The sequence below is a fragment of the Nelumbo lutea genome, chromosome 1 (assembly GCF_056320005.1).
Source record: "Nelumbo lutea isolate HS-2025 chromosome 1, American lotus-T2T, whole genome shotgun sequence".
Classification (NCBI taxonomy): domain Eukaryota; kingdom Viridiplantae; phylum Streptophyta; class Magnoliopsida; order Proteales; family Nelumbonaceae; genus Nelumbo; species Nelumbo lutea.
In genome coordinates this window covers 203,142,930-203,169,668 of record NC_142684.1, presented here as the reverse complement: position 1 = coordinate 203,169,668, position 26,739 = coordinate 203,142,930, and the positions used below count along the sequence as shown (strand labels likewise).

Here is a 26,739-nt window from a genome sequence, read left to right as displayed (position 1 = left end):
CATTAAGTGTTGGATTGGGTTGTTTTTGATATGCCAATCAGTGAAATCCATCAAGGGTCAAAACCTAGGTATGTAGGGGTAGTTTGAGAATTCATCTGAGTGGGTGATTCTAGTGATAGGATCGGTCCTTTTATTGGACAAAGTGAAGGATAAGGCTTACACTGATGAAAACCTAAACTGTCGACAGTGGATTTCATCTATGTTTGAGATTTGATTTTGCAAAATATATTTATATGATATATATATTATGTTTTATAAAAAATGTTTGCAAAATGTTTTAATTCTCGGGATCCATCTGAGCGGGAGTGTGACACTGCACCTTGCAACCAAGGCAGAGGTCCTTCCTTGTCGGGCAATGTTTTAATCATTATGGACCGAGAGGTTAAATGTAAGAGACCATTACAAGGCTGATTACCTTGTGGACTTTATCTTACTTAAGTCCATTATCCTTGAGTCTTCATAAGATGGATGAATTCAATGATCATTTAGGTACAAATGTTGGGCTCATATTGAGCCCATAATTAATAAGATTAAGTAAGTTGTCATGTGCTTTAGATCAAATCTGGGTTTGGAAATGGGTATGGTGAACCCATCCTCTTAAAAGGATAGGGCTTATCTCTTAATAGAGTCCATATCCAAATTAGATTTGGATAATCTCCTAATTTGATTAGGAGAGTGCTCTATAAGGAGATAAAAAAAGAAGAGGGTGAACCAGACTAGAAAACCACTCTCTCTTGTTCTCTCTTGTTCTCTTTTGTCTTCCAAGAAACCCTATCACGACCTAGGCTTTCAAGGACCGCTGGAGATCAGTTTTCTTCTGATTTTTGCAAGAAAAATTCATAGGAATTTCAGGCTCACCTTCCCCAATTCAATCCAAGCAGTTGGGTTGCAGCTTCGCTGAAAACTGTGTTGCTAAATTAGCTTCACCTATACACTGTGCCATCTTCAGTGGAGGCTGGTTTTAAGACTGATTTGGGCGTGAACCACCTTAGGATCTGCATTTGTTGTATCCGTATCAAGCATTATCTCCCTCTTTGTTTGGTTTTAAATCTGGTTTGGTTCAATGCAAGACCGATCCTAAAAAATACAGTTTTTTAAAACGTAGGGAATTCAATTCCCAGAAGGATTAGGAAATTTTTGAAAACTTGCCCAACCATCTACCATGGTTTGGCCATCCATATGATGGATCCTAACCCTTCCAACACCCCCTCTCTTCCTTCAAGTCCAAATATTCAATTCGTGTTGTCACTGATTGCTTCCTTTCCTCCAACCTCCCAAACTCCAGAATGTTCCAATCTTTAATTTTATTTTTCAGAAATTGGAGCTTTCTATAGAATCTCATACCACTCCACTCGACTTCAGGATTACACTCTGACCACCAATCTTTGACTTTCCTAATAAAATCCATATGGTCTAACCACATATTTTTAAACCTAAAAGGAGTCGGCCCTGCATTCCCCAACTCTTCCGTACATATCACAATAGGCCAATGGTCAGAGTTAATCCTTGGAAGGGCCCTAGAAATCAAATTCCCTTAGTGCTCGTCCCAATCATTTGAAAAAAGGAACCTGTCCAATTTCGAGTAAATGGGGTTCACTTCGAGGTTAGACCAAGTAATCTGCTATGTGACAGAAATATCTCTTTAAGCTCAAAGTCATCCACAAATTGGTTAAAGTTCCTCATGCTTGTAGTCACCCTTTGTCTAGATTTATTTGTTTCTTCCGAGAATCTAATCACATTGAAATCCCATCCAATACACTAAGGTCCCTCCCACAAACCCTTGATATCACCCAGTTCTTCCCACAATTTCCCCTTGTTAGTGTCAAGTATGTAGGGGTAATTCTGTCTTTATGCTTATGTTGAGGTTGCTGATGTGTAAGATTATGTTAGAACTAGTGTCACTTAGTTAAGTAGGGGCACATGTCTTTTCCATTATGTTAGTAATATAAAACACATCAGGCCAAATGGGAGAGAATCTTTTCTCATTCGAACCAGAACTTTCTCTCCCTTTCTTTGTCTTCTTTTCTTCTCCTTTCTCTCTCTCTTTCTTCTCCTCTCTTCTCGACTATTATCAGACTAATAGGACTCAAGGGCAGGCCGAATTATAATATGGTATCAGAGCTCAACTAAGCAACTCGAATCTGCCCAAATTTCTGTTTTCTGCGCACCCAGTTTAGGGTTTTCTCTTGTTTTCTTTGCCATCAGTTGGAGATAAGGGAAAAGGGCTGAAAAGGAGTGGTCGCCCTCTTCCCTTGGACGTTTCTATGCCTCCAGTTGTGCTGTTTGTGGTTGGTTACTGTGGTTTGTAAGAAGCCCTCCCCTAATCGATGAAGAGAAGAAGGCTGATTCGTATGGTGCAGTGGGTGTTTTGTGTGGTCTGATTTTCAGGTGATTAGGTAAGAGATTTCTATGCATTTTTTTTTTGTTGTGAATCAAATAATAAGTATGTTTCAGATCGTATGGTGGGATTTCAGACTATAGTGTGCTAGGGTTTATGTGTGGTCCTCATACAGTGTAGTGAGATCTCAGGTAGTCATGGGGTAGGGTTTGTGGTGTAAAGAGTGCAATTTTCAGCAAAAACAAGTGTTGGAACCAGTGTGATCAATGTGTGGTGTGGTCTGGTGTGCAGTGTGCCGAATTCAGCAATGGGAGACAGCAGTGATAGAAGTCTAATGTGATGGTCCCTACTGACTACCTGAATGTTCAAATGACCTCTATTAAACTAAATGGAGAAAATTATGTACCTTGGGCTAAATCTATATAAGTTTTTCTTAAGGCAAAGAAGAAGGTGAAACACATAAGGAAAGAAAAACCCTCCACTGATTCTCATGAGTTTGATGATTGGAAACAAGAGGATGCACAGATTATCACATGGTTATGGAACAGCATGGAACCCAAGATTAGTGTAAATTTCATGTTTCTTGACACCGCCAAAGATGTGTGGGACCATGCGAAGAAGTTGTATTTTGGCCAAAACCATACAACCGGAGTATATCAACTGTATCAGGAATACTTTAATCTGCAACAGGGCAATTAGAGTCTTGAGGAGTACTATGCTAGTATGAGAAAAATTCGTAATGAGTTGATGGTTTATCACCCACTCACTTCTGATGTCAAAATTCAGCAACAACAAAGAGAACAACTTGATGTGACTCAGCTTTTGGTGGGGCTGAAATCTGAGTATGAACTAGTGCGGGCTCAGATACTAGGAGGGTCAGCTCTCCCTTCCTTAGAAGAGGTGTTTGCTCGACTTTGGAGGATTTACATTGGATCTACTGAGAACTCTAGTGTTTCCGACATATCAGCCTTTGTAGTATCGAGGGGCTGTGGTGTTAGAGGTGAAGCTTGGGGAGCTCAGTCTGGCCGTAGTGGTAGTAGTGGACCGTTATATGGCTGGAGTGGTGGTGGTGGACCTACATATAACCGTGGTGGTGGTCGTACTGGAGGTAGAGATTCAGGGGGAGCCCATGGCAGAAGACGTAGTTTGGGTCCGAGGTGTACTCACTATAATATGGATGGACATACCATTAATTATTGCTATGACTTGCACGGTCCACCCTCAACTAGGGCCAATCATGCCATGACTAGTGACAACGGCTTAAGACAGGAGGGTTGCAACTAATCAGACGCTTCCTACATCCATAGATGTTCCCAGGAAGTAGATGATGAGTGTCCCCTGCGATGAGTATGAGAGATTTGTCCAGGCCACATCTCAGTAGAACACAGCCACTCTCGCACACTCAGGTATGGCTTGTTTGGCATCCGCACCCAATCCCTGGATTATTGACTCTGGAGCCTCCAATCACATGACTGGAACTCCAGGTGTGTTTTCTTCCATCTCTCCTTGCTCAACATCACAATCTGTTACCCTTGCTAATGGCTCCACATCCTCCATTTATGGTGTTGGCAATGTTACCATGACCCCCTTACCTTTATCCTTAGTTTTGTATGTCCCTAAATTTTTGTTTAACCTTATGTCTATTAGTAAGTTGACCAAGACTCAATTGCTCTATTACTTTTTACCCTTTTTCGTGTGTTTTTCAGGATCTCGAGACAGGGATGAAGATTGGTGGAGGGCATGAAACTGGTGGATTGTATTATCTTGATGGTGGTGGAAGAACATCAATAGCTCTCCAGTCATTTCTCTCTCCTCTCCAGTGGCAGTGTCGATTTGGTCATCCTTCGCTGAAAGTTTTGAAGTCTTTGGTTCCTTCGTAGAGTCAATTTTCTGATTTGGATTGTGAGTCGTGTTAGTTTGGAAAACATCATGATGTTCCCTTTAGTCCTAGGGTTGATAATCGTATGTCGAGTCCTTTTTCTTTGGTTTATTTAGATGTTTGGGGTCCTTATAAAGTGATGTCATACAATGGATATAAATATTGTCATTTTTGTTGATGATTATTCAAGGATGACGTGACTCTATTTAATGAAAGAAATGAGTGAATTGTTACCATTTTTCAAAAATTTTATGCTGAAATTTGCAACCAATTTGGTGTTCATATTAAAATTTTTCGTTCCGATAATGGTTGTGAATATTTCTCTTCATCATTTCAAGAATACTTGGACCAACATGGCATTATACATCAGACTTCATGTACCTACACCCACAACAAAATGGGGTGGTTGAGAGAAAGAATCGTCATCTTTTGGAAACAACTCGATCTCTCATGCATCACATGAATGTTCCCAAACCCTTTTGAAGTGATGCGGTGCTTACTTCTTGCTTCTTGATTAATCGGATGCCCACATTTTTCCTTGATGGTCATTCCCCATTCACTACTTTGTTTCCTACCCTGTCTCCGTTTTTTCTTTCTCCTCGAGTTTTTGGGTGTGTCTACTTCATCCATAATCTGGGCCCTGGGAGGGACAAGTTAGATGCATAATCCATTAAGTGCATCTTCCTTGGCTATTCTTGGACTCAAAAAGGGTATAAGTGTTATCATCCTAGTTCTCGATGTTCCTTTGTGTGTGTTGATGTTACCTTCTTTGAGTCTACTCCGTTTTTCTTGGGGTCCGATGATGCTTCTTCCTCCTCATCTCCTCTTCCTCTTCCTCTTCCTCTTCCTCTTCCTTCAGTTGCAGATTCTATTCCTCTTGTTCTAGCTATGACCAAGTCCTTACCTCTGGTGCCACCACTTATTGAACGGCCACCTATCCGTCAAGCGTATACACACGCCCACATGTATCGATTGCTCCTCCTCTAGCTCCATCAACATCGATAGATCCGGTAGTTGTCCCCACACTAGCCCCACCCCCCGTATCTGATCTTGATCTTCTCATTGCCTTGCAGAAATGTAAACGCACTTGTACCCTTCATCCTATTTCTAATTATTTTTCACTCACTCACCTTTCTGCTTCCCATCACTAGTTTCTCTCTTTGTTATCCTCTGTTGTTGTCCCTAAGGATGTCCAAGAAGCCCTTGCCTTTCCAAGATGGCACCGTGCAATGGAAGAAGAACTCTCAACTCTAACTCATAATCATACTTGGAACCTCACCACTCTTCCTCTTGGGAAGCAGGCTGTCGGTTGTAAGTGGGTTTATACTGTTAAGTACTTGATGGTAGTATAGAGCGGCTGAAAGCTAGACTGATTGCAAAAGGGTACTCCCAAACCTATGGTATTGACTACACAAAGACCTCCCCGGTTGCTAAGATTGGTTCGGTTCATGTTGTGATCTCTCTTGATGCTATGTATGATTGGCCCCTCTATCAACTTGATATCAAGAATGCCTTCTTGCATGGTGATTTGCTCGAGGAGGTCTATATGGAGCAACCACTGGGGTTTGTTGCTCAGGGGGAGGATGGTAAAGTATGCAGACTAAAGAAGGCCATTTATGGGCTTAAACAGTCTCCTCGAGCATGGTTTGGTAGGTTCAGTGAGGTGGTAAAGAAGTTTGGTAAGAAACAATGCCAAGTTAACCATTCAGTCTTCAATCATGACTCTCAGGCAGGAAATATGCTATTAGTGGTGTATGTAGATGATATTGTTATTACCGAGAATGATAAAATGGGCATTGATAGGTTGAAGACTTTTTTGTAGGAACATTTTCAGACAAAGGACCTTGGTAAATTGAAATATTTCTTGGGGATAGAAGTAGCAAAGTCTAAGCATGATATTAACTTGTGTAAGAGGAAATATGTCCTTGAATTGCTAGAAGAAAAGGTTTGTTAGGTGCTAAACCATCTAAAACACCTATGGAAACAAACACTAAGCTGAGTAGTGATATGGGTGAAGTGTTTGAGGACCCTGGCAGATACCGACAACTTGTAGGTAAATTGAACTATCTAACCATTACTCGGCTAGACATTTGCAGTTTGTGTGGTAAGTCAGTTCATGCAGAAACCTCTGGTTCCTCATTGGGATTCGGTTCTAAGAATTGTGAGGTATTTAAAGGGGGTTCCTGGTCGTGGTTTGATATACAAAAGTGGTGGAAAACTTGAAATAGAAGGATATGTTGATGCTGATTGGGCCGGTTCTATCTCTGATAGGAGATCTACAACAGGCTATTGCACTTTTCTTGGGGGTAATCTGGTGACATGGAAAAGTAAGAAGCAGACAGTTGTGGTGAGAAGCGGTGCGGAGGCAGAATATAGAGCTATGGCACATACTACTTGTGAACTAGTGTAGCTAAGGAACCTTCTACAAGAGATGAGATACAATGTTAATACTCCAATGAAGCTTTACTGTGACAATCAAGTTGCAGTTCATATTTCTTCTAATCTGGTGTTTCATGAAAGAACCAAGCACATAGAAGTTGATTGCCACTTTGTGAGAGAGAAGGTGCTGAGTGGAGTGATAGACACTGCATATGTTAACACAAGGAACCAATGGGCACTGGGCAGACTTATTTACTAAGGGGTTGAGTCGGGGAAGAGTGGACTACATATGTAACTAGCTGGGACTATATGATATATACTCACCAGCTTGAGGGGGAGTGTTAGTGTCGAGTATGTAGGGGTATTTCTATCTTTATGCTTACGTTAAGGTTGCTGATGTGTAAGATTATGTTAGAACTAGTGTCCCCCACTTAAGTAGGGGCACATGTGTCTTTCGATTATGTTAGTAATATAAAACACATCTGGCCGAATGGGAGAGTGAATCTTTTCTCTCATTCGAACCAGAACTTTCTCTCCCTTTCTTCTCTTCTTTTCTTCTCCTTTCTCTCTCTCTCTCTCTCTCTCTCTCTCTCTTCTTTCTTCTCCTCTCTTCTCAACTGTTATCAAACTAACAGGACTCAAGGGAAGGCCAAATTATAATACCCCCTTTCTGTATAATCATTTCGCCCATACACATTTGTTAATACCCACTCCAAAATATCCTCCACCTGCTTAAACTTCATTGAGACTGTAAATTGTCCTATCAATTCCTCCAACCCTGTGAAGATATCATTTTTCCACAGTGTCATAATACCCCCTCGAAACCATCCTCCACCTGCTTAAACTTCATTGAGATTGTAAATTGTCCTATCAATTCCTCCAACCCTATGAAGATATCATTTTTCCAGTGTCATAATACCCCCTGCTGCCCCCCAAGAGGGGGGCCGCAGCCCAACTGATTCCCCTACCTTTCCATATACTCCTTGCCCACCTACCATCAAAATCTGTCCTCTTTGTCTCCTGCAGAATTGCCACATCCGGATTTACCTTCTTGATTGCTTCTTTAATGATTGCTCTCTTTCTAGATTCCCCAAGCCTCTAACATTCCAACTAAAGATTTTCATTTTCTTCAAATTGTTCACCCCTAACCTCTATTATCCTCACTTGCTTCCTTTCCTCCTTTCCCCTCTAAGGTGGAGACTCTTATCTCCTTCCACATCCCTCAATAGTCTTTCAACCTCATTTATCTTTCTTTCTTTCACCTTTACTTCCTCTCTCTTTTTTTTTGTAAGAACACTTTAAGATCTTTTAAATCTTCCAATTTACATCCAAGCTTCCCCACAAGGGCTGCCACAGAATCTTCATTCCCCCAACATTCTTTTGTCCACTTTCGCTTTTTCAGAGATCATCCCTTCTGTCCCTCCCTTCTGAAGATGATTCTCCTTGAAGTCATTCAGCAACCTCTCCAAAACAATACATTTTAGAAAACCAATAAAAATTTATGAGGGAAGAAAATCATAAATTTCCCTTTGTTTTATATTTTATGTAAAAGGGCAACTCATCATAATTCATAATCACAAAATGGGCAGAAATAATAAAATATGGCTTCAATCATTGTTGTCATACTCGGATTGGACTAGATGGTAAATTTGGTCAAACTAAACATACATAAGCGATTGAATGCCTCTTTTACCCCCATAAATATCTCACAACAACTAAATATTTCAGCAGAAAAATTTTAACCTTATCCTTGGAATGAATTTAACACATCAAACCTTTGCATTTACGGTTAAGGCACATGGATGTACTGATAATGGTCATGTTTGGTTCAATTCTCATTTTTGTTCATTCTTTCCAATAATAACATTCTAAAATGGACAAAAATGGCCAAATGGGTAAAAATTAGCCAAATGAAAAAATGCTGGTACAAACCAAACAATTTTTTTCCAAAATAAAAAATAATTCCTTTTATGGCAAAAATGAAAATAAGTTTTTAACCCATTTGGTTATAAATTTCATTATCATTCATTTTTCTGAAAGCAATTAGCACATATTTAAATCCAATTAAAAAATAGTTTGTTGAATTAAGTATGCAGTTGTGCAAAAGAAGAAAGAGATTGGAACTTAAAATAGAAATGGAATCTAAATTTTGTAAAATTGAAAATAAAATTAATAACATGGTGAAGTACAAAATATCTAATGATTTTATCAAATTGATAATAGTATATTCAATAGAGATAATATACTATTGAATCCCACCTGTAGCAGAGACTTGGGATCGAATCCCACCTGCACCTAGGTTGGGGGATGGGCTACCACCCCCCTCCCCCCGGTTGTGTAGCCGTTGAAGCAAATAAATAAATAAATAAATAAAGAGAATATATTAAAAAAGTCATAAATATAATAAAACATCATAAAATCATGCCCCATATGGTTTATTTTCTTTTTTTCATTTTTCAAAGAAGCTTTGCACCAATGGTCATAAGCTGCCGGCATAGGTTTTCACTAGTGGATGGTTGCCATTGGTTGGCAGTCAGTATCTGTCATCATATGTTTTTACAACAGGCTGCCACCATTTGCTGGTAAAAATCTATGTCAGCATAGAGGTTTTTTAAAGAATGAAAAAGAGCAAGAGCAATATGAAGCACAACTATTTTTCATGCTGCAAGTTGGGTTTATTTTTATGCCATGAACTCATTTTTAATTCTAAAATAAATGAAGCCCATGACAAGAAGTTTGTAACCAAATATGCTCTCATGTGATTCATTATTGCTCATTCTTGCCCAAAATGAATAATAATTTAAAGCATGAGGCTTACAGCAGCAAACCAAACATGGCCAAAATATCCTACTAGCCCACTAATTGAACAGTACATATTGATAAGGACTATGGTACAACATCAAAGAGTATAAATAAATCCCAACTAATGCATTTATGATTTAGTATGACAAAAGACGTACACATCAATCAGTGTTTTCACCCGCTCCTTTTCCATTGCAATAGATGCAAGACTCTGCTGGACAATAGACCATTTTCACATTATCATGAAGAACGTCGGAAGTAATACCTGCAAAACATTATAACCAAGAATTACACAAAAGTTGATACCATAAATGTGATCACCCAGAAAAACGAAGACGGCAAAGGTTTGATTTTATGCCAGCCAAGATGGGTTGGGAAACACCCTAGGCTGCGAGAGAGGTAATCAACTATCCAAGTTTTTGGGCCTTCCACTCAAGCTAAATATAAATCCAAGCGGTAGGTTACTCTGATAAATGGTTTGCTCTCTTACTTACAATATTATTTTTCACTTGACACAGCCCCTGCTTTGGTTCTGAAATTTCTAGAAAAAAAAATCTGAAGAGTTTTCCTTTGGGATGGTTTGGATGGTGAGAGGTACTTGCGTCTTGTGGCTTAGAACCAAGTTTGTTTACCAAAATTACAAGGGGGGTAGGGTATCAGACCTCTTAAAGCAGTAAACAGAGCACTCCTGGGGAGACGGATATGGAGATATGGTTCTGAGAAAAAAATCTCTGTGGAGAAAGTGATCCAAGGGAAACATAGAGAGGAAATTGTTTCCAAGGGTCTGGCAATTATTAACCAGTGTATCTTATGCCAGGCCGAAGTTGAAGATGTTGCTCATCAGTCATCTCTTGATTTGATGCCCAGTCACATATCATATTTGGTGTCATTTCCAGCATCTGTTTACCAGGTGATCTGCAATCTTCGTTTGCGGCTGACCATCATAGGTTTTCAGTAGAAGGGGAAGGAGATTATGGCAGATGCTACCTGAGGATTTATGTTGGACCACTTTGTTGGAGCGTAAAAGCAGGGTCTCAATCAGGTGGGGGTAGAACCTGAGCAGTTAATTGGAAAACTTGAAAGGTTCTTGGTGGAATGGGCAAGTGTACAGGAGTTCGAAGGCATAAGAGGAGTTTGCAAATCAGCGGGAAAGGATTCTGTTTGTGGATTTTGTAAATGAATGAGTAGTGCATAGAGTCATAATACTCCATACACTTTCTGCATAGGAGTAGAGGCCTATATATTTCTCTTGTACCCAGTTTGAGGGATTCTCTCCCTCCTTTTCAGTAATATAATACAATATTTTACCTTTTAAAAAAGGGTTTATGTGGCTTTATATGTCACTATATTCCAGTAAAGATTCAGCCCAATGGAGACTTTTTTACCTGTTTGGGATGGGCTACCATTTATGGAGGGAGATGCAATACATGAGATATAGGGCTGACAATGGCAAGTGAAACTAGACCAACTAAATCCAAAAGACCCATATAGGGGGAGAGAGAGAGAGAGGTACACAAAAATTCTTATGCTGTATACAGATGCATATTTTCGTAAAAGACGTTCCACTGTGTACCACTCCGAACGTTGAGATCCATCTTGATAACCAATTCGTGGCATATGGATTGATGCTGAGGAAATTCAGAAGGAAATAAATTAGTTGAATACATATTTTGCAAATATAAAAAAAATGCCAACATTTCAAAAAGTTGGAAGTTTAACTGTCTATGATAACTAGATAAACTCTCTCCTATCCATATTCCATAATAGTTCCATAGAATCGCCGATTGCAACTCAAAATACCAGCTTTTTTTTTTTGAAAGCCACTCAAATATGTAAGGTGGATATGCATCGAAACAAAAGGTTTTCATAAATAACTAACCTCAAAAGACTAGTACTAAGTTTGTGCCTAAGAAAACAAAAAAAGTTTTCATTATCAATTGAATTTGAAAGGCCAGTACCAACTTCAAGACTAAGATATGAGAGGTACCAGAATTCTGAGCAGCTGAGTAAGATGCCTTGGATAAACATTGTTCTAAGTCAGGTAAAGAAATATTGCTGCATCGCACTTTATGTCTAGAATTGTACGACTGTACAACAGCTAAAGCCACCCACCAAGAAGGCTTTTGATCTGCTGTCTCTTCATGATCTTCTGCCAATAACAATAACAATAAAAACAACAACAACAATAAAGGAAAACACCATAATGAGTTTAATGCAGCTTCCTCAAAGTTTAAGGATAGAGATTCACAAAATTTAGCAGCTGGTAACATATATGGATCTAGACACCTAAATTCTTCCCAATGGTAGCTTAGGTAATAATCCAAAAAGACTGTTTTTGCCATGTCAGCCACCTCTCAACCCCTCTCTCATTAAAAGTTTTTACTGCACATACCACTATCAGCAGGGGGAGAATAACAAATTTTCAAGAAAGAACATGGATCTCGAATTATTATTCTGTGCTCACATCAAGGCATTCCCAGAAGTAAATACAAGATTAATCCATATCACTCATTGTATCTCTACAAACACAGGAATTCAGTTAATTACTTGAAACATAAAAACTTAACAACAGTATGGAATTAGTATACATGATACAAAAAGAGAAGAATCAATATGACATGCCCAAAGAGAATAATGGAAGGGAAAAAATAAAGAAGCTAATCGCTATGCACTTCTACATACAAGAAATCAATAATAAAAATGAGTTAATGGCAATAGTAGACAAAGATCTAAAAAATGAAATTTTAAAGGTTAAATGAAATGGAGATAGAATAATTTCAATTAGACTTATTTTAGGTAAAGAAATCATTAATATAATTAGTGCTTAGGTACCTTAAGGAGGTTTAGAAGAAAACATTACAAGACAATTTTTGGAAAAAACATAGATGTACATGTAATTCTAACACTTTTCATTTTTTTCAGAAAATTTAATACAATACTTTACCTTTTCCTCATAAAAATTCAAGAAATTTAAAATAGTGAAAGGATTTTTATAGGAGAGAATCTAAATGCTCATGTGGGGGGAAAGTGCAGGATATGATGGGTTCATGATGGATCTGAGTTTGGAGAGAGAAATTAGGCAGGAGATTCACCTGAATTCACAATAAGATTTGATCTACCAATAGCAAATACATATTTTAATTTTAAAATGGAAGAACAAACATCTAGTTTGTATTTAAAAGTGGATCAACTTCATGTTAAATACATTTCTCTAATAATAATAGAATGATTGAAGTAAAAGTACCACAAAGTTATTCCAAAGGAAAGTTTTAGCACACAATACCAGTTAATGATTGTAGATTTTACAGTAGAATACGGAAGAAAAAGAGAATAAAACAAGTGCCAAAGCATTAGATGGTAGAATCTAAAAGAAGAAAAAATAATACAATTTAAAGATGTTGACAGGATATGCTGAATGAGTTTCTGTTCTGTTTCTTATTCTGTTTTACGAATGTTCTGTGTTAGAGAGAGCTTATCTGCCTATTCTGTTCTATAAATTAGGTAGGGGTATTTCTAATTGTTGAGTTGGGCCGATTTCTAGTTATTGGGCCCAATTATTTATTTCTTATTCTTAAGTTGTTAAGTTAAGAAGTTGTTGGGCTTTAGGCCCATTAGTTTATGCTTTTTAAGTTGTAACTATTCAACTACTTAAGTAGCCGCCCTACTAAGGGCATTCTTGTAATGTCCTATTCTTTTAAGTTGAGTATATAATACAAAGATAGGTTGGTGGCCAGAACTAATTCAATTCTGGTTGACATCCTACTCCTTTTATTCTTTCTCTTCACAAAGAATTTATCTAAAACTGCAATCAGTGATTTCTACTTGGTACCGGAGTAGGCCAAAGGTTCCTTGAGCTGTTCCATCATGCAGCCCTAGATCGGCCAATTGCATGGTGATTTAAGAGGCTGATCGAAGATCTCAGGTAAGCCCAGTTTTTGGATTTTTTTGGTGGATCTATTTGCCCTGTAGCTGGTCTAGGGTTTCCCATCAAAATCAAGAGAAACTGGAGAACGGGGGAGAGTCCTGTTTCTGTTCGACTCTTCAATTTTGACCTAGGAAGTGGCGCCCTAATTTTTTAGGGTTCCTTGGGAGTTTTTTGAGGGGGGCGGTTCAAGTCCTACCTGTTTTGGAGGTTTCTGGAGAGAGTAGCTACCTCTTCTCTCTCTTTTCCCATCCCACAGAAAAGCAATCTTTTGTGGGAGGACCATCTAGGACACCAGAAGGGTGTCGTTGGTTCCAAAAGTGATTTATTTGATATTGCATATTACAGTCACCTTCTACCCCCTTTTTGATAATAATGGAGGGTAACGGAATTGAAAACAAGCCCGGGAGTGAAATGGGACCAGTGGGAGGAGGTGTCAGAGACCTTTCTAGGTTGGAACCATTACTACAGTTAAGTTGGATGGTTCAAATTACTTAGAATGGCCACAATCTGCAAAGATGGCCATTGGTGCTCGTGGGAAGTTAGGGTATATCACTGGTGAAGAAGTGAAACCCGAAACTAACAACTCTTGGTGGGTACAGGAAAACTATACGGTGATGGCTTGGTTGTGTAATTCGATGCTGCCCCATATGAGTAAAAATTTTTTGTGGGCAAGTACAACTAAGGAAATATGGAATGGGGTTGCAGAAACCTATTCGCAGAGGGAGAATGTTGCTAGGACTTATCAATTGAGAAATCAGATTATTGCTACAAGGTAGGGAGATAGACCTATTGCCGTTTACTTTTCAGTCCTTAAAACGTTGTGGCAGGAGATTGGCCATCTGGAGACAGTTGTTTGGGAAACCACTAAGGACGCAGCTGCCTATCAGAAGCTCCTAGAGAAGTATAGGGTTTTTGAAGCCTAAACACACAAGAGATACTTGCTAGAAGCTTCATCCTCATCTGGTGCTGAATAGACTCAAAAACAAGAAGGGAAATGCTCACATGGCAGTCACTGGTGACATACCGGCCCCTCCCATTGCAGCTACTCCAGAGTCTATTGCAGCTGCTGCAGTGAGGGCCGAACTTGAGAGACATGGGCAGTTCCTAAATCAGTGAGATACAGTCAGTTCTAATTCAGTAACAGGTGGACAACCAGGTAAAGGTGGTTCTGGTGGAGCACACTCTACTTCCTTTGCTCACACAGGTAGTTCACTTGCCACTGCAAATTATGTTTCTACTACAAGGAGGGGCCTCCTTGGATTATAGATTCTGGAGCCTCAGAGCACATGACCCATAGTTCCACTATCTTTTCCTCTTACCAACTCTGTTCTGGTATAGACAGAGTCTCCACAACTGATGGATCTTATGTTCCCATTGCTGGAAAGGGGTCTGTCAAGATTAATGATTCCATTTCCCTTCCCTTTGTCCTTCATGTTCCCAGATTGAGTACTAACCTGTTATCTGTTAGTAGTTTGACTAAGAACCTAAACAGCTTAGTAATGTTTTCTCCTGGTCATTGTATTTTGCAGGATCTAGATTCAAAGAGGACAATTGGGAGTGGTCGTGAAGTGAATGGAATCTACCTCCTAGATGTGCTTCCTCCTCATCAGGGTCATCATGTCAGCAGGGATAGTGAGTCAGGGTCTATGAATCAGATTATGCTTTGGCATAATCGTTTAGGTCATCTGTCTTTTTCTTCTTTGAGTTTCTTGTTTCCAAAGCTTTTCGAGTCTATTAATCAAGTCTGGAGTGTGAAGGTTGTCAACTTGGAAAACATTGTAGACATTCCTTTAAACTAGTAATAAAAGATGTCCATCTCCTTTTAATGTTATTCATTCTGATGTGTGGGGACCTTATCATGTTCCTTCTATGGGTGGTTATCAATATTTTCTCTTATTTGTAGATGATTTATCTCGATATTCTTGGATTTACTTAATGAGATCCTGAGATGAGGTACCATCCTTGGTAAGGCAATTTCATCAGATGGTGCTAACACAATTTGGGATACAAATAAAGGTGTTCAGATCAGACAATGCCAGGGAATATTTTGAAAAACATCTTGGTTCGTATCTGTTAAAATATGGTGTTGTCCATCAAAGCAATTGTTCCTATAGTCCATAGCAGAATGGTGTTGCAGAAAGGAAGAACAAGCACATTGTTGGGATTGCAGCATGATGATCACATCTACAGTTTCGGTTCATTTTTGGGGTGATGCAATTCTCACAACAGTCTTTTTGATTAACAGGGTGCCCTCCCGTATACTTGGATCCAGCACCCCATTCAGTCTCCTTTTTCCTGAGGGGGAGATGTTCCATATTCCTCTCAGAGTGTTTGGATGTATTTGCTTTGCACATATTCTTGGTCCACATCATTCAAAGCTTGATCCGAAGGCAAAGAAGTGTGTCTTCCTTGGATATGCAGAAAACCAAAAAGGGTATTGCTGTTACGATCCAATCTCTGGGAGTCGGTATTTTACTATGGATGTCACCTTTTTTGAGTTCACATCCTTCTCGAAGAATCCTTCTCAAGGGGAATGTTTTGGGGAAGTGAGTAAGCAGTCTATCCCTCTTCCAGTTCCAATTCCTGTGTCCACTCCTGTGTCTAATCCTCCTATATCACCTACCTTACCACCTCCTTTGCGTCCTGCTTCTCAACGTTACTCACGACAGAGACTTCACAAGGAGGTTGATCCCACTGCAGCAAAACTCACATCACTTCCTGTCGGTTCCTTGGAGACTCTAGATTCAACTGACACGGATTCAGGTATTCCTCTTGATCCCTCTACTGTTTCAGTTCCCATTGATTCTACTAATCCCATTACACATAATCTGGACCTTCCTATTGCTCTCAAAAAAGGGAAGAGAAAGTGTACTGCTCATTGTATTTCACAGTATTTATCCTACAATGGACTTTCTCCTTCCTACCATGCTTTCCTTTCCTCTCTTGACTCTGTGTCTATACCCAAGGGTGTCATTGAGGCTCTCTCCAAACCTAAGTGGAAGACATCTATGCAGGAAGAGATGAAAGCCTTAATTAAGAATCAAACATGGGAGATTGTGGATCTACCTGAGGGCTAGGAGACTGTTGGATGCATATGGGTTTACACAGTCAAATATAAGGCAGATGGAAGTATAGAAAGGTATATGGCTAGACTTGTTGCAAAAGGGTACACACAGACCTATGGGAATGATAAATTAGAGACCTTTGCGCCAGTTGCAAAGATGACTTCTATTCGGATACTTCTTTCTCTTGCTGCCACATACTTTTGGCCCCTGTTTCAACTTGATGTGAAGAATCCTTTCCTAAATGGAGATCTGCAAGAGGAAGTGTATATAGATCTTCCTGCAGGTTTCTATAGTGATGTTGAAAAGGGAAAGGTATGCAGACTTAAGAAGTCACTTTATGGTTTTAAAGCAGTCACCCAGAGCATGGCTTGACAGGTTTAGGAAGGCCTTGGTTGCTTTTGGCTACTCTCAGACTAAGTATGACCATACCTTGTTTGTGAAGCGGAGGGGATCCTTGGTGTCAATCCTATTTGTTTATGTGGATGATATTGTTGTCACAAGACCTAAGTGAGATTGACAGTTTGAAGAAGAATCTACACAGGGAATTTGAAATTAAGGATCTTGGAGAGGTTAAGTACTTCTTGGGCATTGAAGTTGCAAGATCAAAACATGGAATCTTCGTTTCTCAGAGGAAGTATGTTTTGGATCTTCTACAAGAAACAGGGAAGCTTGGAACAAAGGCAGTCAATACTCCTATTGATCAGAACCACAAAATTAATGCATCAGAAGGTGAGCTGGTAAAGGACATTGGGAAATATCAGACTTGTGGGGTGATTTCTATATTTGTGTATGACAAGACCAGACATCACCTATGTAGTGAGTGTGGTGAGTCAATACATGCATGCCCCACGAGTCCAGCATTGGGAGATTGTTGACAGGATTCTTCCTTATCTAAAGGGCCACCCAGGCAGAGGCATACTATTTGTTGATCACGGATAGTTGAAGCTAGAGGCTTATACAGATGTTGATTGGGCAGGATGCCTTGATGACAGGAGATCTACTTCAGGAGTATGCACCCTTGTTGGGGGTAACCTAGTCTCATGGAAAAGTAAGAAACAAACAGTGGTGGCAAGATCAAGTGCAGAAGCAGAATACAGGGTCATGGCACATGGAGTTTCAAAACTTCTCTAGACTCGTTCCTTGTTAGGAGAGATTGGTGTAAAGGCAGAAGAACCTATGATGCTGTATTGTGATAATCAAGCAGCACTTAAAATTGCCCATAACCCAATTCAGCATGACCGGACAAAGCACATTGAAGTGGATAGACACTTCACCAGAGAAAGTTTGTCTCCCATACATTGCTTCTGATCTGCAGCTTGATGATGTTCTTACAAAAGGTGTTGCAAGAAACAAGCTGGAGCATGATCTACGCAAGTTGGGAATGTGTGGCATTTACTCCCAACTTGAGGGGGAGTGTTGAGTTGGGCCGATTTCTAGTTATTGGGCCCAGTTATTTATTTCTTATTCTTAAGTTGTTAAGTTAGGAAGTTGTTGGGCTTTAGGCCCATTAGTTTATGTTTTTAAGTTGTAACTGTTTAGCTACTTAAGTAGCCGCCCTACTAAGGGCATTCTTGTAATCTCTTACTCTTTTAAGTTGAGTATATAATACAAAGAGAGGTTGGCGGCCAGAACCAATTCAATTCTGGTTGACATCCTACTCCTTTTCTTCTCTACTGCTGAAACTCTTCGCCTTCTTCCTTCTCTTCACAAGGAATTTATCTAAAACTGCAATCAGTGATTTCTACTCTATTAATTTGTTTTGGTTACTGGACAAAACTATAACTTCTCTTTTAGGAAACTCAATATAAATATAAGTCTGGCTGGTTGGGAGTATCTGAGACCAATGAAGGGCACTGCTAATGAAGGTCTTCTAACCTGAGGTAGCATGGACAATAACAACTACAACATCACCATATTGTTTTCTTGATCCCATTTGTCATGGTTTACACTCCCAGACTTTGGTTCTTTAATGTAATCTATCTTTCCCCTTGCAATTAGGTAGAGTTTAGTTCCCCTTGACCATTCTCGGTAATTGAGTTCATCAAAGGGAATCACAGCCATAGAAAATTGATATCAAATCCCCCACTCACCACACCTTGGCAAGAGGACACACCAGAGACAGCTGAATCCTCAGAAGATAAGAAAGAAAGGTCTGCTTTCACTCTGCAGCCACAAAGAACAGGGAGAAACAGTCACAAGGATACATCTCACAAAAATCAGCATTATCACACTGCTGAAACAGTTCCAGTAGCAAAATAAAAAAGGTTTTTCTAGGTCTAGACAGAACCTACGAATATCACTCCACCATACTTTTGGCCAGTCATAGTAATCACCAGAAACAATATGAGACACTTCTGTTACAGAAGATACTGGTCATCCAGACCTAGACAACCCAGAAGAGGATCACATGATCCACATTGAAGTAAGGAAAACGGCAAAAAGCTCCACAGCATCTAAACGCCTCACTCACAAGTGATTTCTTGGCACATGACCAAGAAAAAAACTGCGAAGAAACCCCTTTTCAGATCAACCGATGCACTTTCCACTAGGTTGTTCTAAGTTCAATTCCAAAAAAAAAAGAAGAAACTTTGATCGAACAGTCCTCAGGCCCAAAAACGATGCTCTGATACCATGTTTTCTTGCTAGAATATGTTAGAAAGTGAGAGGAGAGAAGATTCAATTGGAAAAGATAGTAATGCCCCTGTGGCACATAAATACAAAAAACGGTAGCATTTAACAGGATCCAAGTGGACCTCTCTAGGAAATGTGGAATACATATGTAGTACTTTCTCTCCATCAAGAAAGGGGGAAATTATCATGTAGACGCACAAGGGCAGCTATGTTGTGGAGTATTTTGGAAGAAGGAATGTTAGAATCTTCAGAGAGAAAACCAAAGGAAGCTATAGTTCAGAACATTCTTATTACAGTGGCACATTCGGTGAAGACCATAGATGCCTTCATTCCATTTATTGCAGATGATACTAATAACAAATTGGAGGAATGTGGCAGATTACACTTCAACTAGGAATATTTCATACTCCTTGTAGCACTCTCCTTCTCCCAACATCTACAAACGAAATTTTGATGCTGGTAGTTTGGTGAACCCTGGCAGAATTGGTCTTGAGGGATGTTTTTAGAAACAGCACAGGGAAGATAATTGCTTTCTATTCTGGACCTATTGGAATTGAGTATTCAAGAAGGGAAGAATTACTGCAATTTTACAAAGCTTTAGACAGGCTAAAGAAGTGACTCCCAGTTGCTTGCTGGTGAAAGTGAACTCTCATATGGTAGTGAGATGGCCAAAAGGAAGATGCACAGGCTCTTGAACACATAGACATGTTACGAGAGAAAGCAAACACCTGGCAGAAAAAACAGAATGCAAGCTTCCATAGGATTCCTAGATCTGCCAACAATTTGAAAGATAGCTTAGCAAAACAAGGAGTAACCAGATCTCAACCTTTTTGGGGTTTGATTTCCTACACTGGGAATTTGTAAAAACAGAGGATGGCTAGCAGGGGCTAGGCCCAATATATATAAACCCATGGTTTTAGACAAAAGAACTTACCAACTAATAAAACTCTGGAATTTTGGGATAAAGTAAAACATTTTATTATCTAGTTGTTACATGGTAAAGGCAATTGTATAGCATGAATGAAAACAATAACTGAGAAAGAAAAGCTAAAGAAGGAAAGATCTGATATAAAAGCTAACCATTGAGTTTTATAAGATGGAGATCACCCAAATAAAGGTCCCCAAATTCGAAAGCACGCCGATAAGCATCAGGAATAGCTGAAAGTTTTGCTAGTGCATCAAACATTCCTCCATGGCCCCAATTACCAGAGTTATCTATACAACTGCCAAGGCATGGCATATCAAACTTAACATAAGCACAAGCAGATTGATCAACTGTCACTAGCGATTGAATCAATCACATAAAAATTGTTTTAGAACTCTTACATTAAATTCAGACTCTTAATTCCAGAAACCTAACAGAAGCTTCAGCTTAGTCCCTCTTATAGTATTATTCATAAACTGAAGCAATTGCAAGAAATCCAAATCTAACTAATGAGTATGATGAAAATGTCAAAACTATTGTGGAGCTTCAACATGCACAATGGATAGAAAAAAAGGAAATCCCAAAGTAGGCCCTAATGCTAATCAGTGTTACCACTTACCGATTCAGTGTCAACAACAACCACATCATTGGTAAACACTAATCAGTACTACCAATTCAAACCCCAGAACTACAATGCACTAGGATTCTATGTGGGTACAGCAGCACTTATACCATTTGCATAGCATTAGTTTATGGGCACATGCTATGCATGTGTGCAAAGGTAAAGATATAAGTTAACACCATATAATCAAGTTTACCTTTTATGACCTTCACCAAAACTAAGGAAAGTATCCACTTTATATAGTATAAATGTAGATAATATGTAGTGACCACTGACAATGCACCAGCCATTCAAAAGCTTAAGGACTTTCTAGATAAAAGTTTGAGGTCAGAGATCTGACAAGTTAAAGACTATCCTTAAGTTAACAAAAGATATGTTCTACTTACCAAACAAAGTATATATTAGACTTTCTTTAAGGCAACAAGAAATTTTGTGCTTTTTCTTATATCGGGTTATGTGAAACTCACTTTTAGAAGAAACATCATCATTTTGATGTTGATGTGCAATAAAACACAATAAACAATTGTTGCATTGCACTTTGTGCCCGCAACATTTTTTCCCAATTTCCGATGCTTAAAAACAATGGACACACAACACACCACAATACAAAACATCGCCTTGATTTATTTTTTTCTTATACACCTAATGTCAATGGATTAAGTTTAGATAAGAATGGATGCAACAAGAAAGTCAAGAAGAAGTGCCATAGGCACTTCAGGAGGGATCCTTGTAGTGTGGAGAGAAGACGTGGTTATAGGAGTGGAAGTTGACAGAGGTGAATTCTTCATTTCAATACTTTTCACAAACAAGGCAGACAATTCCACTTGGATTCTAACAGCAGTTTATGGCCCTAATGCTCCATCGAATAGGAGTAGATTTTGGGAAGAGCCGGATTCCTTGCATGAACACGATGAGTTTCCCTGGTGCGTGGGAGGAAACTTCAATGTCACGAGATTCAGTCATGAACACTCCAATGAGAAGAGGGTAAATAGAAGTATGAGGGAATTCTCCAAATTCATTTCCAGACATAGGCTGCACGATCTCCCCCTAAGGAATGGTAATTTTACCTGGTCCAACATGTGGGAGAATGCCTTAAGTTGTAGGCTTAACAGATTTTTAATTACATCAGATTGGGAAAACCACTTCCCCCTGACTTTTCAGGAGATTCGTTTCCCCCTGACCTTTCAGGAGATTCGTTCCCGCTGCACTTCTGACCACTGGCCCATCACCCTGAGTATAGATTTGGTGGTTAGAGGGAAAACCCCTTTTAGGCTGGAAAAATTCTGGACAGAACACAAAGATTTCTGTAAAAAGGTAGCCTCTGGTGGGAGGAATGTAAGACAGAAGGTTGGCCAGGTTATAGATTCTTGGAAAATTTAAAATTTGTAAAAAGGAAGTTAAAAGGATGGGCCAAAGAGGAATTTAAAGCCTTCAAGGAAGAAAAATCAGCACTCCTATCTGAGCTGGATGAAATAGACCAAAAGGAGCAAATTGGCCAACTAGATGAGAATGAAAGAAGGAAAAGATCTGGGCCTGGGCTAAGACAAGAATGGGAAAAGGTGGCAAGAAGAGAAGAAGTTTACTGGAGACAAAGGATCAGATGGTTAAAAGAGGGGGATAATAACTCTAGGTTCTTTCACATCTATGCATTTGGTAGACGGAAAAGAAACCTTATAACAAAATTAAAAGTCGGGCAACGAGAAATGGAGGATCCTGAGGAAATCTCTAAAGATTTCCTATACTTTTTCAAAGACCTTTACTCAAAGAAAGAAAGCAGAAAACTCTCATTAAGCCTTTGGAAAGGTCTCAAGTTGTCGGAGGAGAACAGGCTGTGGTTAGAAAGAAAAATTCAAGAACAAGAAGTGAAAAATGCATTTTTTGGCATGGATGGAGACAAAGCCCCTGGCCCTAATGGATTCCCTATTTTCTTTTATCAGATTTGTTGGAGTTTTATCAAGTCAGATTTGAGACAGGTGTTCAATGACTTCTATCATTCGGCCATTGTCAACAAAGGAAATAACTCTAACTTCATATGTTTGATTCCCAAGAGAGAGGGTACTTTAGAAGTAAAAGATTTCAGGCCTATCAGCTTGATTGGGAGTGTGTACAAAATTTTAGCAAAGGTTCTAGCTGAAAGACTAAAGAAGGTTTTAGGTGAAATCATTTCCCCAAATCAGTTTGCATTTGTCAAAGGGCAACAAATTGTTGACAGCATCCTGATAGCAAACGAATGTGTAGAAGAGAGGAAGCTGAATGGAAAACTTGGTGTAATCATGAAGTTCGACTTGGAAAAAGCATACGACAATCAACAAAGTAGATGGGGAGTGTCTCATGGAAACTATGAGGCTAATGGGTTTTGGCAGAAAGTGGATTTAGTGGGTTGAGGGGTGTTTAAGTTCCATTTGGTTCTCATTACTAATTAACGGGCAACCAAAAGGATATTTTAATGCCAGCTGAGGTTTAAGACAAGGTTGCCCCCTCTCCCCATTGCTTTTTACTCTTGTCACAGAAATTTTTAGCCAACTGGTGAATAAGGCTATTTCTTTGGATCTGTTGAGAGGTTTTGAAGTTGGACGGGAAGCCACTCAGATTTCACATCTCCAGTTTGTCGACGACACTATTCTCTTCCTAGAGGCTGATGAGGCAATTGTTTCAAATCTGAAAAGGGTCCTCACCTGCTTTGAATGGATTTCTGGACTGCAAGTCAACTTCTCTAAGAGCAATATTGTTGGCCTAAATCTAGTCAGTGCACACTCCCTGAATACTTTCACAGAGATCTTGGGATGCAAAGCAGAGAATCTCCCATTCTTCTACTTGGGATGCCTCTTGGAGGGAATCCAAGAAGTCGAAAGTTTTTGGGAACCAGTTCTAGAAAAATGTGAGAAAAAGTTAGCCACATGGAAAAGAAACTATCTGTCCAAAGGGGGGAGACTCACTCTCATTAGAGCATCTTTGGCAAACCTACCCACCTACTACCTTTCTATTTTCAGCTTGCCAAACAAGATAGCCATTTAGTTGGAAAAGCTTCAGAGAAATTTTATTTGGGAGGGAGGCGGGGAAAGGGGCTCTCACCTTGTGAGTTGGGCTCAGGTCTGCAAACCAAAGGAGGGTGGTGGGTTGGGAATTGGCCACTTGAAAGAAAGAAACACAGCTCTCCTCAGTAAATGGTTGTGGTGATTCCCCCTAGAACCAAGTGCTCTATGGACTGTTGTAATCACTAACAAATACAGGAAGCACATCAACGGTTAGGATAGCAACCTTCACTTGAACCGGGTCAAAGACACTCACCCTTGGAAAGGTATAACCTCGACTGACACTTTCTTCATCTCTTTTATTAGATATAAGGTGGGCAAGGGTGATAGAATTAAGTTCTGGACTGATCTTTGGTGGGGCAACTCAACCTTGGTCAACTCCTTCCCTCGCCTTTTCAGCCTTATCACAAACCAAGAAGCTCTCATATCCTAGGTTTTACCCTCTTCCCCCCCCCCCCCCCCCCCCCCCCCCTCTCATTTCCACTAGAACCTAACTCTTAGGAGACCACTAAGGGACCTGGAACTTAGTGAAATCACTAACTTCTTGCACACCCTGAGAAAGGTATACCTCTCCCAAAATTCCCCTAACCTTCGTGTCTGGACCCTTCACCCTTCTGGTAAGTTTTCAACCAAATCTTGCTTCAAGGCTTTAGTGAGGGAAGAGCAAGCACACTGATCAGTACCCCTACAAGAGAATTTGGTGCACCCATATCCTTTCCAGGGTTTGTTTTTTGTGTGGGAGGCCAGCTTAAAGAAAATCAACACCTATGATCTCCTTCAGAAAAAGAACCATGGAAGATCTTATTTATCCCCTCATGTCTGTTGCTTCTGCCTTAAAACCGGGGAATCTGCCAACCACATCCTACTTCACTGTGAGGAAACCAGAAAATTTTGGAACTTTTTCCTAACTTTGTTTGCGTATAGTTGGGTCTTCCCAGAACATGTGGTTGAATGTTTAGAACAATGGAATGGACAGGAAGAGGTTAAAGCAAAAGAAGGAAAACTTCATGGCAATCAGTTGCACATGGTATATTTTGGAACATTTGGGAAGAGAGGAATAATCGGGTGTTTAACAACAGAACAAAAAACTGGGAGGAGCTTATTTCTCTAATCTGTTATAGATGCTTCCTGCGGACTTCCAGCTCAGTTTATTTCAGAGGTGTCACATTTGCTGCCCTCCAAAGAAATGCTGTAAGCTTTCTTCACTCCAATCACATACACCTCAACACTTCCCGCAGTCTCAGATTTGCTGAGGAAGGGGAGACAACTCTATACTTTGATGGGAGCGCCTTCGGAAACCCAGGTGCAGCTGGTATTGGAGGTGTAATTCAAAGAAGAAACGATACTATCAGTTGGGCTTTTAGTGGACCGATTGGGATAGCTTCCTCAACAAAGGCTGAAGTCTTAGCAGCATTAACTGGCATCAGGATTGCAAGAGACCTGGGCTTATCAAATCTTACCATTAAAGGAGATTCAGCCAACACCATTAACAGGCTCACCAATCCTGATAGTGGTGGGCCTTGGGCCTTAGCTCACTACTTGGCTGAAGCGAGAGATGTCCTCTCCTCCTTGAATGCACATGTGGGCTGGATTCCGATGGTGCTAAATTCTGAAGCTGACAGTCTAGCTAAATCTGGAGCTCACAGGGAATTCTTATTCAGTGATAACTTTCTGCCTATGGAACTCTTTGAGTGTCTTGATCTGTGTACATCTCCTTATGTACCTTTCTCTTCTTGAATAAAGTTAACTTTTTCTCAAAAAAAAAGGCAAGAAGGCAAACCCAAATAATTTAAAAGTACATAGGATAAAAAGGGGAAGAGGAAAAACTATCAAAAGAAAAGAAAAAGAAAACAAGAAATCATGTAAGTGCATCCTTATATAAAACAAAAACTAAGAAAATTACCTAAATATTATTGCAGGCTCAGACGGACACACTTTTGATGGATCTGTACAATCTCCGTAAACAAATTGGACAGAACCTGAATCTGGCATAATGTCACCAACCATAGGACAAGCAGGACCTTTGACAGCTAGTGATTGGTAACCAAGTGCCTCCCACTTAGCTAACTTCTTTTCCTCAGCTTTCTTCCTTGCAGCTTCAAGCTTCATATGTTTTTCTTCAGGTAAGTTTCTCTGTGCTCGCAACTCTATAGTTGGAGAATCAATCAACTTTGATGCTTCCTTAAACTTTTCAACCCATGAAAGATATGAGGCCTCATCAAGCCCAGGATCAAAATCAATAGATGAAGTGGTTCTAATTGAAAAATCACCCCCATTCAGAAGATCCATTGGATTAATTACAAATTTCCTACCATCACTGTCCAATGGTTCATAGCGCATTTCAGTCACCTGTTCAACCATTGTACTCAAATCTGATGTATTGACCTCCTTTAAATTATCAACATTGATATTTGTAGGGTCAAACATATGTAATCCAAATATGACAGACTGCAAATCACCAGCTTCAACTCCCACTGTTTTTCCTTCCTTGTCCATGTCATAATCTCCTACCACGTTATGAACGAGCTGTAACTTTCTCTCAGCTCTCCTCATAATTACCTACATAAAAAGTACAAAGATTCAAAACAAATAATCGAATTTATTTTCCCATGGTTTACCAAGGTTTACTTCACCTCCTCCACTGTGCGCTCTGTTACTAGATTTATAGATAGGACATGGTTCATCTGACCAATTCGGTGAGCACGCTGCAGAGCCTGCTTGTCCACTAGGGGATTCCAGTCTTGCTCATAAAATATAACCTAAAAATATTTTAAAACAAGTAATTGTGAGAAATTTTCCATGCACATAAGCAACATAACTGAAACAAAACAATTGAATCAATAGCATGTTGTACAAACAATAACAGGGAATAAAATGTCAGAGAGAACTAAAATCAAGAGTAATGCTCTAACATACAAGAAAAGGGTTAAATAATATGCTAATTTCAAGTAGAAATATCAAAGAGGTAACCTTGCTGCAAAATTATCAATCAGAGCCATCCGGTACAACAATAGATAGATAAATGATAAAAAGTAAGATCGTTTATTGTCAGATCAGTAACAATAAAACTTTACAAATTATAATTACAAAGGATGTACAAAAAAGGAAAACAAATAAACCTCATTGACACAAATTGTTTGT

General features: G+C 39.5%; 1 protein-coding gene across 1 annotated transcript in view; it reads right to left on the bottom strand.

Moving 5' to 3' along the window:
* Positions 1 to 26,739, bottom strand: part of ASG3 (SNF2 domain-containing protein / helicase domain-containing protein) — a 73,758-nt gene that overhangs the window by 7,255 nt on the left and 39,764 nt on the right. The window contains exons 12-17 of the mRNA XM_088962368.1: positions 26,232 to 26,357; positions 25,502 to 26,157; positions 20,100 to 20,242; positions 11,386 to 11,547; positions 10,912 to 11,026; positions 9,557 to 9,663 (exon numbers count right to left, since the gene is read on the bottom strand). Coding sequence (XP_088818494.1) covers positions 9,639 to 9,663; positions 10,912 to 11,026; positions 11,386 to 11,547; positions 20,100 to 20,242; positions 25,502 to 26,157; positions 26,232 to 26,357 — 1,227 coding nt within the window. The 3' untranslated portion in view covers positions 9,557 to 9,638. The remainder of the gene's footprint in view (positions 1 to 9,556; positions 9,664 to 10,911; positions 11,027 to 11,385; positions 11,548 to 20,099; positions 20,243 to 25,501; positions 26,158 to 26,231; positions 26,358 to 26,739) is intronic.